Source organism: Molothrus ater, chromosome 14 (genome assembly GCF_012460135.2).
Source record: "Molothrus ater isolate BHLD 08-10-18 breed brown headed cowbird chromosome 14, BPBGC_Mater_1.1, whole genome shotgun sequence".
NCBI lineage: Eukaryota > Metazoa > Chordata > Aves > Passeriformes > Icteridae > Molothrus > Molothrus ater.
In genome coordinates, this window is record NC_050491.2 from 16035361 (window position 1) to 16050782 (window position 15422).

At 40.3% G+C, this 15422-nt stretch overlaps 1 protein-coding gene across 6 annotated transcripts in view; it reads left to right on the plus strand.

The window, feature by feature from the left end:
- The window catches only part of DACH2 (dachshund family transcription factor 2), a 243303-nt gene that overhangs the window by 194280 nt on the left and 33601 nt on the right, over positions 1–15422 (plus strand). For all 6 annotated transcript variants that reach the window (XM_036402318.2, XM_036402315.2, XM_036402320.2 and 3 more), the window contains exons 6-7: positions 3054–3189; positions 5558–5638. In XM_036402318.2, the coding sequence (XP_036258211.1) occupies positions 3054–3189; positions 5558–5638 (217 nt within the window). The remainder of the gene's footprint in view (positions 1–3053; positions 3190–5557; positions 5639–15422) is intronic.

The following is a 15422-nucleotide window of genomic DNA, read 5'->3' on the forward strand; positions in this document are numbered from 1 at the left end:
GATGCATACTGATTACAGGACTGAAAAATGGATCTGTTTACCAGCAAAAGAAGAGTCTGCTCATAGCATTATTCATTATAGGAGGGGAAATTCAGCACATTTCTACATAAACATTTGGAAATGGACAATTTCTTGATCCGTATGCAGCCTCACATGGTGATAATCCATCCTCATTTGGAGCATATATGATAGAGAAGGAATTTCAGCTCCTTTGTTGCTTATAGGAAAAGCTCTGCATTCCCAGTGCCTGTACACTGGTGTAGCTGGAAAGACATTAGATAAAATAATCAACTAATTCTCTTAGAAAGTGACTCACTGTGTGATTAAGAAGGATATTTTTATTTGACACTTGTACATCTGCCTGAAGATTTCAAACCAAGACCCTGAGTCTGAAAGCAAATTACTGCAAGCAGAGATTATTTCATAGTGAGAGACAATGGGAAATGCAGTTACCAGAAGGAGCTGGAATACTTTGCTTTTCCAAATCATCAGCTTTTGAATTACTCAAATAACTCCCATTTAAGATGACATATATGGCTGTTTGTGTGATATCTAAGTGTTAATTCCTAGTCATATTTGTTCATAGGGTTTTTTTGCAGAACAGTTGGCATGTCCTCTCCTTGGCTATTCATTTTCATGGTTGCAGTAGACAATGAAATTTACTTAAACTATGCACTCTTCTGTGAAATTAATCATTTCAAAATGATATCTTAATTGTAAATTGAGTGCTCTTTGTGGTTAAAAGAGAGGAAATAGTGCCAAAGAGGACTGTTAAAACTGAAATCCATGCAAATGAAATTGCAGTCAGTGTTGTAACCTGTTAGCAGGAACCTATTTGGAAGCTATTATTTGCACAAAGGTAAAAACCACACAGGATTTATCCACTCAGGGTTGCCTGTGTATGGTTTGTTATTTTGGACAGTAATTTCTGGGGTAAGAATGTGCCTTTCAAAAGCAACTCAGTAAGCAGCCCATCCACAAAGTCCCAAGTCCCTTTTACTCATCTGTTCATCTCAGCAGCCTCCAAACCCTCTCTTTTGGAGGCCAAAAGGAAGAAAACACAGGAGACTTTAAGCTCAGTGAATTGGATCTTTTTTTGCTCCCACAGAATTTGAAAACTAATTTGTATGAAACCATTCAGTTTTCAAAATTATAAAAACTTGTGACTCAACATAATAGACTCATGTCTGTTAAATATTATCATTAAAAGTCTCCCTTTCAGATCTATTAGTTACTGTACATTCATTAAATAACAGATAATTAGTGAAACTGATCCATTGAGGATTAACAGCTATGTAATAGATACACATCTGCTACATAGTTTTGGGGCTGGGTTGTTATTTAATGTACAATAACAATCCTATTAAAACCAGGTCTGGTGCCACGTTGTCAGCTGGTGTGGTTGGAATAGGGAAATGCCATCCCATGCTCTGAGGAGGATCCAGTCTCATGTTCCCTTTGCATAACTCTCAGAAGTATCTGTAAATAAAACGAGGAGTGTGGCTTAGAGGGATGGTTTTAATGGGTAACAGAATATTCTTGTTGATCTTGCTGGCAGTGTAATTTATATCAGGGTTTTATATCAGGGATTTATAATGGAAAAACTTCTAGGAGCCACCATGTGCTTCCCAAAGCTGCATTAATGATTCAGGCTTCCACCTAGAAAACTGCATAAAAACTTCAGATGCTTCTGAGTTTATTTTCCAGAGTACACAGTAAATTGCTACCAAGGAGCCAGATTGACTATTTCTAATTAAACATCTTCAGAATAGGTTAGAAAGGAGGAAAGATTGCAAAGTTCCTTTGAGACAACTTTCCCAGGTGAACTCTAATTGTGATTTTTTGTGAGGTGGAGGGAAGAGAATCTTTTTAAAAAAAAAAAAACAAAGTTAGATTTCAGTTCTGGGTTTGCACAGGAAGCAGGTGATGGCCAGGGATGAGGACAACTCCAGAGGTTCCGTTTCTGGAGTTCTGTAAATTCAACCATTTTTGCTCATTAGTGTCTCTCTCTTGGAATTACACCTTCAAGGACTTGGATAGAGGTTTTAAAACATAGAAGGCGTTTTAGGAGAAAAATATCTGGAGTAATTCAATTGTCCCTTGCAAAAGATTCTCATTTTCTGTTGATTCTGGGAACAGGAATGAAGGGCACTGAAATTTTTAATTCAAAGTATGTGTGTGGAAACACTGGGTTGGAAGGATCTCAGGTGGTCTCACAATCTCTTGTCCTAAGGATGAATTTTAACTTATGCCTTGTTTATCTGACCTGTTCCTAAAAATTTTTCTTGATGAAAATTCCATGGCATCTTTAGGCAACTTGCAAGTATAGATACACAGAAATGCAGAATTTAATTTTGCCTTTTATTTTTTTTTATATTTCTTACCCTTTTTTTCCCCCTCCTTACCTTAAGTACTATATATATTTAAATTGGAGGTTAATATCAAAGTTTCTTGTGCAAATATAAACGTGACATTTTGCAAGCAGACTATTGTTTTGGTTAATCACTGGTGCTTTTCATGCAAGAGGGAAATTTGTACCAGAGCCACAGCATTTATCATTTGTTCAGGTGCTGTCCTGAGAAGATACTGATTTAATTTATTCAGGTACAGATTCTAGTTACAAATTCACAAGTACAGATGCTAATTACAAATTTGACTGCATTTAGTGACAGTTCAATCCAGCTGTGAATTGTTTATTTGAAATGTGACTCATATATGGCAATCTCTCTACCTGTAGATTAAAAGTAGTTTGTGAAAGCAACATGAAAGACTATTTTATATGTTCCTACGTGTGAAAAATTTAGAACATAACAAGTTGCCAATAAGAAAAAAGTGGCAAATGATCAGCTAAGCTCAGACACGTTGTTTGTAGAAGCCAGTGTTGGTTTTGGCTGTCGATGACTACACTGCTCTTAGACACAAGTTCTGTTCTCTGTTTACCTCACCAACACCATTTGTTACCATTACTTTTAAGCCAACCTCACTGTTTAAGCCTGAACCTCGGTGAAACACGAGGATGAAAGGACCCAGCCTTGCTTTGCTTCTGTTTGCAGGAGAGGATCCAGGACAGCCCTTCCCCGGCGCCGTCCCTGGAGGACAGCCAGCGGCCCGGCAGCCATGCGTCCTCACACCCCAGCAGCAGCGTGTCCAGCTCCCCGTCCCAGCTGGACACCACCCCCGACAGGATCGGTCAGTGCCGCTGCCTCACACCCCTCACAGCCCCTCACTCCCCTCACAGCCCCTCACTCCCCTCACAGCCCCTCACACCCCTCATAGCCCCTTACAGCCCCTCACAGCCCCTCATTCCCCTCACACCCCTCACAGCCCCTTGCTCCCCTCACAGCCCCTCATTCCCCTCACACCCCTCATAGCCCCTCACAGCCCCTCACTCCCCTCACAGCCCCTCACAGCCCCTCGCTCCCCTCACTCCCCTCACTCCCCTCACAGCCCCTCATTCCCCTCACAGCCCCTCACAGCCCCTCGCTACCCTCACAGCCCCTCACTCCCCTCACAGCCCCTCATTCCCTTCACAGCCCCTCTCAGCCCCTCGCTCCCCTCACAGCCCCTCATTCCCTTCACAGCCCCTCTCAGCCCCTCGCTCCCCTCACAGCCCCTCACAGCCCCTCACAGCCCCTCACTCCCCTCACAGCCCCTCACAGCCCCTCGCTCCCCTCACAGCCCCTCACAGCCCCTCACAGCCCCTCACAGCCCCTCACAGCCCCTCACTCCCCTCACAGCCCCTCGCTCCCCTCACAGCCCCTCGCAGCCTTTGTGTGCTGGGAACGCGCAGGGAAGCACTCGCTTGATACGGAATACGTGGGAAGTTCATCCCTGTGGTTTTATAGTTAAACACAGTCTCAAGCTGTGTTAAGGGAAATATAGGTTGGACATTAGAAAGAAGATTTTTTACAGAAAGGGTGATAAAGGAATGGTCACCCTGGGGAGGTGGTGGAGTCACCATCCCTGGATGTGTTTAAGAAAAGACTGGATGTGGCACTGGGTGCCATGGTTTAGTTGAGGTGTAAGGGCATGGGTTAGACTCAATGATCTATAAGGTCACTTCCAGCCTAGTAATTCTGTGAATTCTCTGAAGTTCATCACTGAGCAGAGCCCAGCCCCTCCTCTTGGGTTCCTCCTGTGCCTGCACAGAGGGATCACCCCTCTGCGATCCTCTATGATCACCCTCACCCTTGCACCCTTCCCTGGTCCAACCATCTCCCTCAATGTGCTTGGGGAGAGAAGTGCTGCTCAAGACACCTGCTGTTGAAAAAGAGCAAGGTATCTTTTTCTCTGCATGTGTGTGAGGAAAGTCACAGATTAAATGATGACTTTTTTGTTCCAAAAACCTCCTTGTGCCCACACATTCCTTCATCACCCTGAGGCTGAGGCCTTTCTAGCTTTTTTTGGTCCCTCCACCAGAGCTTTCACAGCCTGTGCACTATCGATTAAAATGCTAATTCTGTCTAGAGGAAGTTTAGATCCTATTCTTGGTGCTTCCAAGAGGGATCTAGGGCAAGTCAATTAACATCTCCTCACGTCAGTGTGTGTCAACACTGCTGTCTCCTCATGGCCTGGAGCCCGTGCAGGCATTGCTGCCAGATTTAAACCACAGAAGCCGTGCACTCTGGGTGAGTCACTGGAGAACTCCCTCCCATGCACAACCTACCCCTGGGATTTTGCAGTTCTGACCCTGGTCCTTGCAGCAGCACCACAGCACTGCCCAGCACAGTGCATTGAACCTGGGTGCTCTGCCTAAATCTGTGCACACACAGAGACCGTGAAGTAAATTCCCCTAATCTTTTTCTTGTGTAAAATAAATACACAGGACAAGAAACTTTTAACTTCCTGTAGCAGCAGTGAAAAGAGACTGTTGATGTCTGTATGTAGAGATTAGTGTTGTAAAGATACGGATAAATATTTTTCATTAACAGAATTACAATGATTTTTACTTTTGCAATCATAAAAGAAAGCTCTCCGTAAAATATGGTGATGAAGTTTGTAACAAGTGTCCTCCCTTGAATAACTGTGAAGTCTGTAATTGGTGGATTGCAGAGAAGGAAATGTTTTAATCAAATAAGAACAAAGAAAGAGGCATCCTGAAGCCATAAACTGCAGGTGTTAAGTGAAGAATTCCCTTCAGCACTGAAATGTTGAGGGGTGTTTTGCTGTCACCAATTCATTTGGGCCATGATCTGGCAGTCTGTGTTTTTTATTAAGCTTACTGCTTTATAGATCATTACTAATACTTAAATCTTTAAATGCATTTTTCCCCAAAATGGTTTTTGGGAAGTACTTTTCCCTCTAATTAATTAATTTGAACATTTCATAAGAAATCACATTCATCTCAGTAATAATTTGTGTTCTATCTTGGTATCCTTGTCTAATAAACTTGAACAGATTAACTTTTACTGCATATTTTACTTGGCTCTAAGAGTTAAAATACCAAAATATCAACCAAGAGGAAATGTAATTTAACATTTTCTTTTCTCTTAACATTTTTTACTGACAGTGTTATATAACTGTGCCCTCTGATTTTTTTTTTTTTTTTTTTTTTTAGCCATGCTGACCAACAGCAGGGAAGGAGAACTCATTGACCAAGAAACTGGGACCAGCCTAAAAAAAATACAAAAGGAGAAAGGTAAAATCACAGACTGTTTTCCATCTCAGGCATTTAATTGCACTTATTATGTGTTTCATTCCTTTTTCCCATGTTCTGCATATGCAATGACATTATATTACTAATTTAAGAGAACTAAGTGCTTAATTGCAATGAATAATGTATCCAGTGAACTCACATGGAAGTGTAAGCAATGAGAACTTTGCTTCTCTCTGTTTATATAGCATGAGGGTAATATTTTGCAGGTCTTTTGCCTCAATTATTTATGAAGTCCCAAGCAAATATTTGATCAGTCATGTGCTATTGTTTGTTTGCCTTCAGGGGATGTGTGTGCAGACTGCTCTGATGCTCTGGGTGAACAATATAATTTTATATTGTCTCACCAGCGAGGGGCAGCAAGGGAAGAGGTGATGTTTGGCCTGGGGGGATTCTCCTGTAGGCAGGGAAGTGCTTTCTCTGCTGGGCTCTCCTTGCAGAGGTTCGTGGGTGCTGGAGGAGGTGAATACTCAGGGATTTATTCTGGGAAAACACTGCAGAGAGATGTTATGGGGGACAGTGAGGTTTTAGACTGAAAAAGATGTGAAGGGAAAGAAAGAGAGAAGGAAGAGACAACATAAATGTACTTGTACGTCTGCTGAGAATAATTGTATTTATCATCATAAATGAAAGCACAAACTGATTTATATTTTGGTTGAGGTGATTTTCATGTATTTTCAGAAGAAGCTAAAAGGCAAGCATAGACAATTTTGTGGGCTACTCAGAAGAGAGTTTGGAGCCTCTCCATGCCCTGTGATTCCAGAGTTATATAAAATTATTTGAGCAGTGTCAGGGTTTTGTTCAATCAGCTCTATTCCTTAGAGGTCTGGGACTGAGCATGGGTAGGAAGAGCCTGAAACTTCCTCCTTATATTTTGTATTTCTGTACTCAACTCTCCTTGAAGACAGAAGCTGTTTTCTATTCACTGGTTTTTCTGGACATTTAAGCACTTTCCTCATGAACCCCAAAAGAGCCCTTCTGTGCCATTCTGAGGTAATTTTCTGTCTGGATCATCCTGCTTAAATCCTTCCCTCTTGACTCCTGTTGACATTTACAGAAAGTTACCAGCCATACCTTTACTCCTAAGATTTAAAAATTACATTTCTGTAGTAATTGCATAGTGAGTATTTAATCTAAGCCTGAAAGTGTAGTTGATTATAATTCTGTTGAACTGTACATGGTTTCTTGCCACATGTTCAGTAATTTTTCAGTGAAACAATTCAGTATCCTGTGGGGTTCAAAGATGCAAATCATGAACTTCTTGGTAGTAGCAGTTCTGTCACTCAGGATGGATGAAGGAAGGTACAGTTTAAAAATCTGAGAAAATAATTCAGAAATCCCCAAAGTGAAAATAATTGAACCTCCACCACCTGTGAACCCAATTCCCAGGCTCCTGTGATCATTCCTTTTAACATGGATGAAATCACAAAGATCTGATGCTAACAGTTTGTGTGCCATATTCTCCTTAAGATTAAAGTTGTGTAGGTTTATTCATTTCCTAGTCTACGTTTTTGCATAATTTCTTTAATTGATTAAGTACTGGGAAATACGTCCTTATACATGTGTTAGTTCTGCATGCACTTAGGGGATGTTTTTGGAATTAATTTAGTGTGCAGAGCTCTACCTGCATCAGAAAAAAACACTTCAAAATCATGAGACATTTTAAAATGTTATTTTAGAGACAGAACAAAGTTTCTGTTTTTCTGCTTGGTCTGCAGGTGTCAAGTTTTTCTCAGTAATATGAGGATGAGAAATTTATTTTTTGTTGTCATGTACAGATGTGATTTTTTCAAGTCACCCAATGGCTCCAGAACCAGAACCTTTTAATGACATTATAGTGGGACTCATACAGAAATTGTAAAGCACCAACCTTTATATCCAGGATTCCACGCTGATTTTGCATTAATTAATGGACTGATCTATACTGCACTTTCTGTAGGAACCACTGGGGTTAGTCCTCAGTGATTTGTCCCAGCCCTGTGTCTGGGATTCTTTGTTCCTAACACTGTTACTGTTTTCTCCTGTATAATTATTTTGGGCTCAGTTATGTTGAGTGCTTTAGAGTCAGGTGTGGACAGTGTGAGGAGGGGGATCTGTGCTGCCTTGTCCTGCAGAAAACATCCATGTAATTTGTATACAGAGCAGGCTTTGTTTTTCCAAACCTGCCATTGCTCTTACCAAGGCAAAATATATTCACCATGGAAAAGATTTTCAAAGTTATTAAGAAGGAATGTAGTTAAAATAAAAGTATCAACATTTATTAAGTATGACAAGTAAGCGGTTTATACAACCGTGGCAAACATATGTTTTCACATCTGTTTTGAGTAATATCATCATGATTTTAAAAATGATTTATAGCTCTGCAGGCCATAAAATGCCAGCTTTGCTGGAAGTTGGAAGATTTCAAACAACAAAGAAATTATTGAAGGCGTATATTGAACGTGTTTTTGTGTTATACACCTTGACATCACTTCACAAAGCCGAGCTCTCTACAACAATTAAGACAGCAACAATTGAAAATTAAGGAACTCAAATTTATCAGGAGTACTATTTATTGAAATCTTAGCATTAAAAAAATGATTAAAGTTATTGTAATGATTATAGACAAAATATCCCCAGGATACACAGGTTTTGTTTTCCATATCCCATTTGAAGTGATCTCAGCAACAGACAAAAATGTGCCACTTTGTTCTCATCAAAGTAATTTCGAGGTGATTAGGGCTGAGGAGAGCATGGCTTCACAACAGTGCTTCTTTAAAAGACAGTTAATATGAGGTTGTTGCAGTTCCTGTGTTGGTGGGGCAGAATTTCCAGAATTGGTGGTTGTCTCTTGCAGAGTGTTCAGAGCCCAGTTACAGCCATACCTGTAAGCTTTTTGAAGGAGAAATGCCATTAAATCTCAATTACTCTGCTTCTTTTCATCATCCTTTTAGAGGAAATATGGTCAGATTTAACATTAGAGGGCAACAAAGTTAAACATCTTTGGAAGTCTGCATGGTTTGGGGTCTTTATATATATATATCTAAAATTGTTTTTACTGCATGGATTACATACAGTACTATATTTTTGTCAAATGCCTTTTTCTGGCATGTTACACCAGCATTTTGCCTGTGCATCTATTTCTGAGTGAAAACCATATCAAGAGTAATCTGCACTTTATTTTGAAATCACTAGTTCAAGGAAACAGTTACAAACCCCCCCCTAGAACACAGCCCACATTTTACCTGCACAATTACTCACAGAAACTACACTTTAAATTCATCTGCTTCAATACATATCCTGGAAAAAATCTCTATTGTGTGGGGTAGGATTGTGTTTGACACAGCTCTGTATAGGCTTTACAGAAAGCTCCATATGAATTCTGGCATTAGGAAGGTGAAATGAGCCAGAAAAGAATTTGGCCGTGCCTTCCAGCCGAATTTAGATGCTGGTACAATTATTCTGTTTGACTGCATGACAAGAAACATTTCAAACTCCTCACACAGGCTGGAGCAATAAAAGGCACTGGCCCAGCTCTTGCCACAGTGAAATCAGTGGGGATGTACAGGGTGTCTTCAGTGGAACAGTTTGACCAAAGCTTGGTCTTTTGGAAGGTTTTTCCCCCAGCTCGTGCTGCTGGTTGTTATTTAGACAGGGATAGCATGTTCACATGGGGTTTGGGGTGCAAACCAAAGGAAAATATTGTAGGAAAATTCCACAAATGACCCTATTGTCAGATTTACCCACTGTTTGTGCAGTCTATGAGTACAAATAAATGTGGCTTTTGCTGAGAAGGGGGCTGCCCTGCACTCCCAGAGCTGCCTGGGGGCAGTGCTCCCTGCTCCAGCCCATCCTGCATTTCCAGAGCCCAAATCCAGGCTCTGGGGCTGTGTCCCATGGCCCAGCACAGGGCAGTGTCCAAACTCTGCATCTGGCAGCTCTCCCTTGCCAGTTTATTAAAGAACACCTTTTCCTTTATTGCTTCAAGGAAAGGGGATTTTTGCATCATTTCTGTCTGCTGAGTGAAATATTTTCAGATGGCCAGAGACCATGGTAATGAAAGAATAACCATATTTATTTATTGGATTTCATTAGCAGAAAAAGGGTTTCTGCTGTTTAAATTAATCACTGCCAAAGGACTGGGCTACTCAGGATGTGAGGGGAGGAGAATGAGCAGGTGCAGAACACCTGAAACAGCAACAGGCTGCTGGGGGCTGTGCTCCAGAGAGGAGACTTTCCCAGCAATTAATCTGAAAGCATCCAGATGGAAAAGGGAAGGAAGGAGAAGGAGAACAAGGAGCACGAAGCTGAACCACATGGTGGCTGTGCAAAGTGTGCAGGAGGTGCCAGCGCCTCCCATGGTCTCCATGCTGCTTGTTTGACCTGTCAATACTGGCATCTTAAAGATATAATGTGAAAAAAAGCTGTTTTCTTCACAAATGTGTTCATGAATACATGAAGAACTCCCCAAATCAGGAGTGAAACCGTGTTCATTCTGGTGTCTGAGTGTGTGTATCACAGACCTGGGGTTGTTTCATCAGCAGTGGGTGCAATAGTACATGAAATTAAAGGTTTCTTTTTCCCAAAGCCTTGAGTGACATGCACAGTGCAAATGTCCTCTGAATAAGTCAGAGATATTTTTACATTTTCTATCCTCAGAGAATACTGAAAGATAAGAAGCACAGTGCTCTATTCTGGGTGGAGGCATTTTCCACAAGTGTTTTTTTGTTTTTAAATTTAACCTACAAATGAACTGACAGCTGTTAAAAAGGTGGCCTAATAGTAGATGTGATTGTCTGTCAGTCAGTCAATCCAAAAAAACCCAAACCCATAAAACCAAGGCAAACTCTATTAACACTTAGATTCACAAAATGTAAATAATTAATAAAGGTAAAGCTTTAATTTTTGAAGTGTCTGTACTCATGATGTTATGATTGTGTGCTTAACCATTGCTGAAAGATTTATAACTATAAAGGCAATTATGCAAGAGATGCTGGTGAAGTACTCCAAGGTCACACCTTTTACATTAAGTTTATATTAGAGCTTTATTTGCAGAATTATTTTTAGGAATGCTCTTTTTCTGATGAGTAAAATACCTACTTCATAGTTAGCTTGCCAGATGGGCTAAGGCAGTTTCTTGCATTGATATATAATTTATTAATATGTTTAATTTATTAGATTTCAGTGACTTTGATGTACCACTGTCTAAACACTACAAATTATGAGTCTGTATAAACATGGTGAAATAATGAAATGTTCTTTACTGAAAAAGCTTTGAAACAAATTTTTAGGAAGGTATACGTTCATGTCAGACTGCAATAAAATGGGCAAATAAGAGGGAGATCAGGGAGCTGCTCTTCAGTCAGTTGTCTCTTCAGAGACATTCCCACTTTTCCTCCAATACTGTAAATTGTTTTATGTGGGTTCATCTGAGCTATATCAAATTTGAAAAATATAAGAAGAGGAGAAAAATTGTTGATTTTCACCCAGTGACCTAAGAAAGGTTTTGGATTAGGCCCAGGAATCTTTTCCTTAGCACTGGTCTTAAACCTGACGTGCTGGATTCTCTGCTTGGTGTTAGCTCTGGTGCAAAGTCATTAACCTGAGACCTGCAGGCAGTGACATTCTTAATGTCTGTGAGTTATTTAATAAGTTTGCCTTCAGTCCTCATTATGAGCAGTAGGATGTGGACAATCTGTGTCCTGAGAGGTTGCTGAATGTTTTTGTCATTCAGAAATCCTTGGGATCTTGGGGAATGCGCCAGCAGGGGCTCAGCCTCCCCTGCCTGAGCACCAGACCTGCTCAGGGGCACTCTGCACTTGTGTGCCCAAGTGTGCAGCTGTGCACACACACAGGACAAAAGGGATACAAATACAGAGAAAAATTCAAATTACTCATAAAAATTGTTAATTGGTGACTTGGGAAGTCTTGCAGTATTTGTGACTGAGGGAGACCTTCAAGAAATTCCCAGAAGCTGCGCTTCATAAAACACAGTTCTTTCCTGAGGGTTCCTTCCAGTGAGCCAGGGTTTGTCCTGCTGCCCACAGCTGGATGTTCCAGATCAGTGAAATGCAGAGCTCATGATTGTGACAGCAGTGTGTGCTCCTGCTGTCAGAAGAGCAAACCCAGCACTGGTGGATGGTATTTTGTGGAGCATTTTTTGTGTACTCAGGGACTTTTTTCTAATTTGATCTTGAATATCTAAGATGGCTCTGTGGAGTGTGTCTGTCTCCTGTGTAACAGTCACATTCAGATGGCAATTAAGGGCTCTGTCTTCCCTTTTGTGGAGGACTTGCTGCCCAGAGGCTTCTAGAGACAGCAAGGCTGAGACAAAACTGCACATTAAGGTTCATCTCCAAAGTGGTTTAGAATGCTTTGTGCATTAGAATGTCCCTGATAAGAAAAAGTAATAAATCCTTAGTGAACTTCTAACCATAACCATTCAAGGACTCTGTGCATAAGATAGTGAGGTAACCTCAGAGTGGAAGTAGAAAAAGATTGTTCTCGATGTGTAGTCATGAAACGAGAAAAAATGTGTCATTATATCCCAGACATTGTGTTGAGTTCCTTTGCTAAAGTTACATGAATTCTTACTAGCAGAGCTGATCATGGTCCATGTGCTCCTCTCAGAAGCCACTGGGGCTGCAGGAAATCTGATTTCATGTTTGATTGTTGGGGCAGAAGGCACCACTCCAACACTTGGACTGTGTATGGGATTTGTGTGTCACAGCCACAGTCGTTTCTGGGGATGGACAGTTCTCTCAGTAGGTTTTTCGTATTATCAGCTGTCCTTTGGAAATTCACCCTTGTGCCTGAAAGAGCAGGAGCCCACAATTGTAATCAGTCAATAAAATTTCAGCTGGATTAGCTCAGTTTGTTACAGGCTGGTGCTGATAATGCCAAGGTTCTAAGGAGGATTTTATCCTTGCATGGGGCATTCACTGAAGAGTTGGATTTGAAGATCCTTGTGGGTCCCTTCTGAAGATTCCCAGCTGTGAATATCATTCTTGTAGCAGGATTGATAAAAAGATGGAAGGGGGAGACAGCTGTGAGCTCTGAAATTGGAGGTGAATGAGTACAAACTAGAAGGAGGGATTGCTCCAATACAAATTCTCCCAGCACACTTCTTTGGTCATGCTTGGCCTTTCCATGATGGTGTCAAAATACCAACTGATTTATTTTCTTCTTTTATTTTGTAGTCAGAATGAAAGTAGTTTCCAAAGCTGATTTTTCTTCTAGTTGAGAGAATGTGACAGGCTATAACAAGCAGTTTAATAAATAAAATTCTGCTTCCAGGTGTATTCTGAGATGTTATAATCTATAAAACATGGTGCAGTTTTGAATCTGTCTGTTTCACCCGTCACTGGGGCTGCTCTGTGATATTTTGATGGTTGGAGCTGGCTTCTGTGAATTTGCTGACATATCCTGTGGCTGTTTTGGGAGCGAGTTGTCAGCGAGGGGATCCAGAGCTGTGCAAATTTCACTGACAGTTCAGTGCAGAGCCTCTTGTGCTGTGCTTGGAAGATGCCTTTTTATGTGGAATATGTTGGATGATGGAGCATCTCCAGGAGATGGCTGAGCTGGAGCAGAAAATGGGATGTGTGTGTGTACACGTGCCTACTCAGAGAGGCCAGAAAATAACATAATAATGTTCAGAAATTGTTCAGAAAATGCCGTGTTATTTATACATCTCTAACCTCTGGGGACTTTTTAGGTGCTGTAGAATAGGAGATTGTATTTGTTATTGTTGTCTTGGTTTTTGTTAGCTCGAAAATCTTGAAATTGACTGTAATGATGGCAGCCTCCAGGCAAAAGAGTGGAGAGATGCACATATTAAAGGAGGAATCACCAGAGCTGCTGTTTGACTTGTGACATTATTGTCATTATTGTCATTATTATTGAATGGCCTTCGGCACTGGAGGCAGGAGGGATTCAGGCAGAAAGGAGAGTTGGAATTGCTCTATGAAACCATAGATCTATATCTGTACTTAGGTATATTTCTGTTTATATGCCATCTATATATATATATATATATATATATATATATACTGAATTTTATTTTTACTGATATATTACAAGGAAAGCATAATATTTCTGTAAAATCACCAGCAGTAGTAATAACAATAATAAGGATTATATCATCACATAATTTCTTTGTACAAAGCTTTTGATATTAAAAAAAGAAAAGAAATCCACCAATATACAAAAGCTAATTAATTAAGTTCCTTAGAGACAGTTCTGTTGTTTCAAGAATGGTCATTGTTAATTTCTCTCCATAGACAAGTGTGGAAAACTCAGCAGAAAAGGAGTCAAGTATTTCTAGATTAGGATCTGATTCACAATAAGAGTTCTCTCTGATACACAAGATAACTTTCCAGCACTCTGGTTTAGGATGAGTCTTCTGTAAACATCACTTCCTATATGGCTCCTATTAAATACTGTATGGAGCAGGCTGGAGCTTTAATTTTACACAACTAGCAGCTCATTTATCATCAGTCACATAAAGTACTGAGGGTAAATGGTCCCAAGTATCTGCAAAGTATGATTATCTTTCTGGAAGAGCTGTTGCCAAATTGGCAGAATCAGTGTGGGGTTTTATCACCAATGAGGGCCAACCTACACAGATTATCGGGGTTAGTAAATTGTAATGGCAGAATTGAAGTCTCAAATTTTGCAGTTTGTTCTTTTTGCTCGATTTTTTTCTTAGAATTTCTGCTGTTTTGAGCAGCAGAGTGGCTGGGCTGGGGCTTTCCTGGCTGACTCCAGTGAAAGTGTGTTCTGATATTCCAATGTGCAAGTTGTTGGGGAAATGGTTTCTCTTCTATGACTTACAAGAACATCTGTTCCCATTTCCTCTGTAGAAAACCTACAGTCTCAAGGACTGTCATTTATTCCCTAATATTCCTCCTCATCTGAAAAGGAAAATCTCAGCTCTCTATACATCAAACTGCCTAGTTGTCTTTTTTGCTTGAAGTCTACACGTAGAAATAAAGCTGCAGAGAAATTCCAGCTGGCAAAGGACCAGCAGCATCCTGCAGTACTCTCCTGAAGGAATTACTATGGGAAGTGTCTGTGGCGTAGCTTTAGAATGTTTGCATCACTAAAATGAGCCTGTTTATCTAAAAAAAGAGATTATAACAGAAGAAATCCAGAAGGCATAATAATACATATTAAACCTTGTTTTCCAGGCTGTTGAATCAATTTATAGGAATATGTGAGTGAGCAGGAAGGTAACAGCATCTGGTAGCAATAACAGTTTCCCTTCCTGAGTTACCAAATTAGCTATGGGAAGGTGATTAAAAATAAAATATAATGATTTCTGATAGAAATAGGTAAACGGCATGGGCTTTGAGATAAGAACTTGACAAATGTGTAAAATAAATGCAAAACTGGTTTTGAAAAGGGGGGGAGATTACCATTTTCTGTGCTGTGTGCCAAGGTTTGTGCATTTCAAATGTTAGCAGTTGGCTTCTTTTCAAAACTGATAAATAATGATGTTTGCTGTGGAAACAATTATCCTAAAAATAATTTAAAAGGATTGTATCCCCTTTTTGTTTGCCTATAAAGACCACATTCGATTTATATATAGACAGAAAGAGCTCCACTTGCATCTATAAAACAGTTCTTAAATCATTCTAAATTATTGATGTGCACAAAGAACTCTTTCCGCTTTTGTTTGAAGTTTTATTTCTGCGGCGTTGTGCTTTCTAATTGTACTTTCAACTGCTATGACATCTGTTATAGTTGTTTCAAAAACTTTCCATACTTTTCTTTTTTAATGATAGACAGG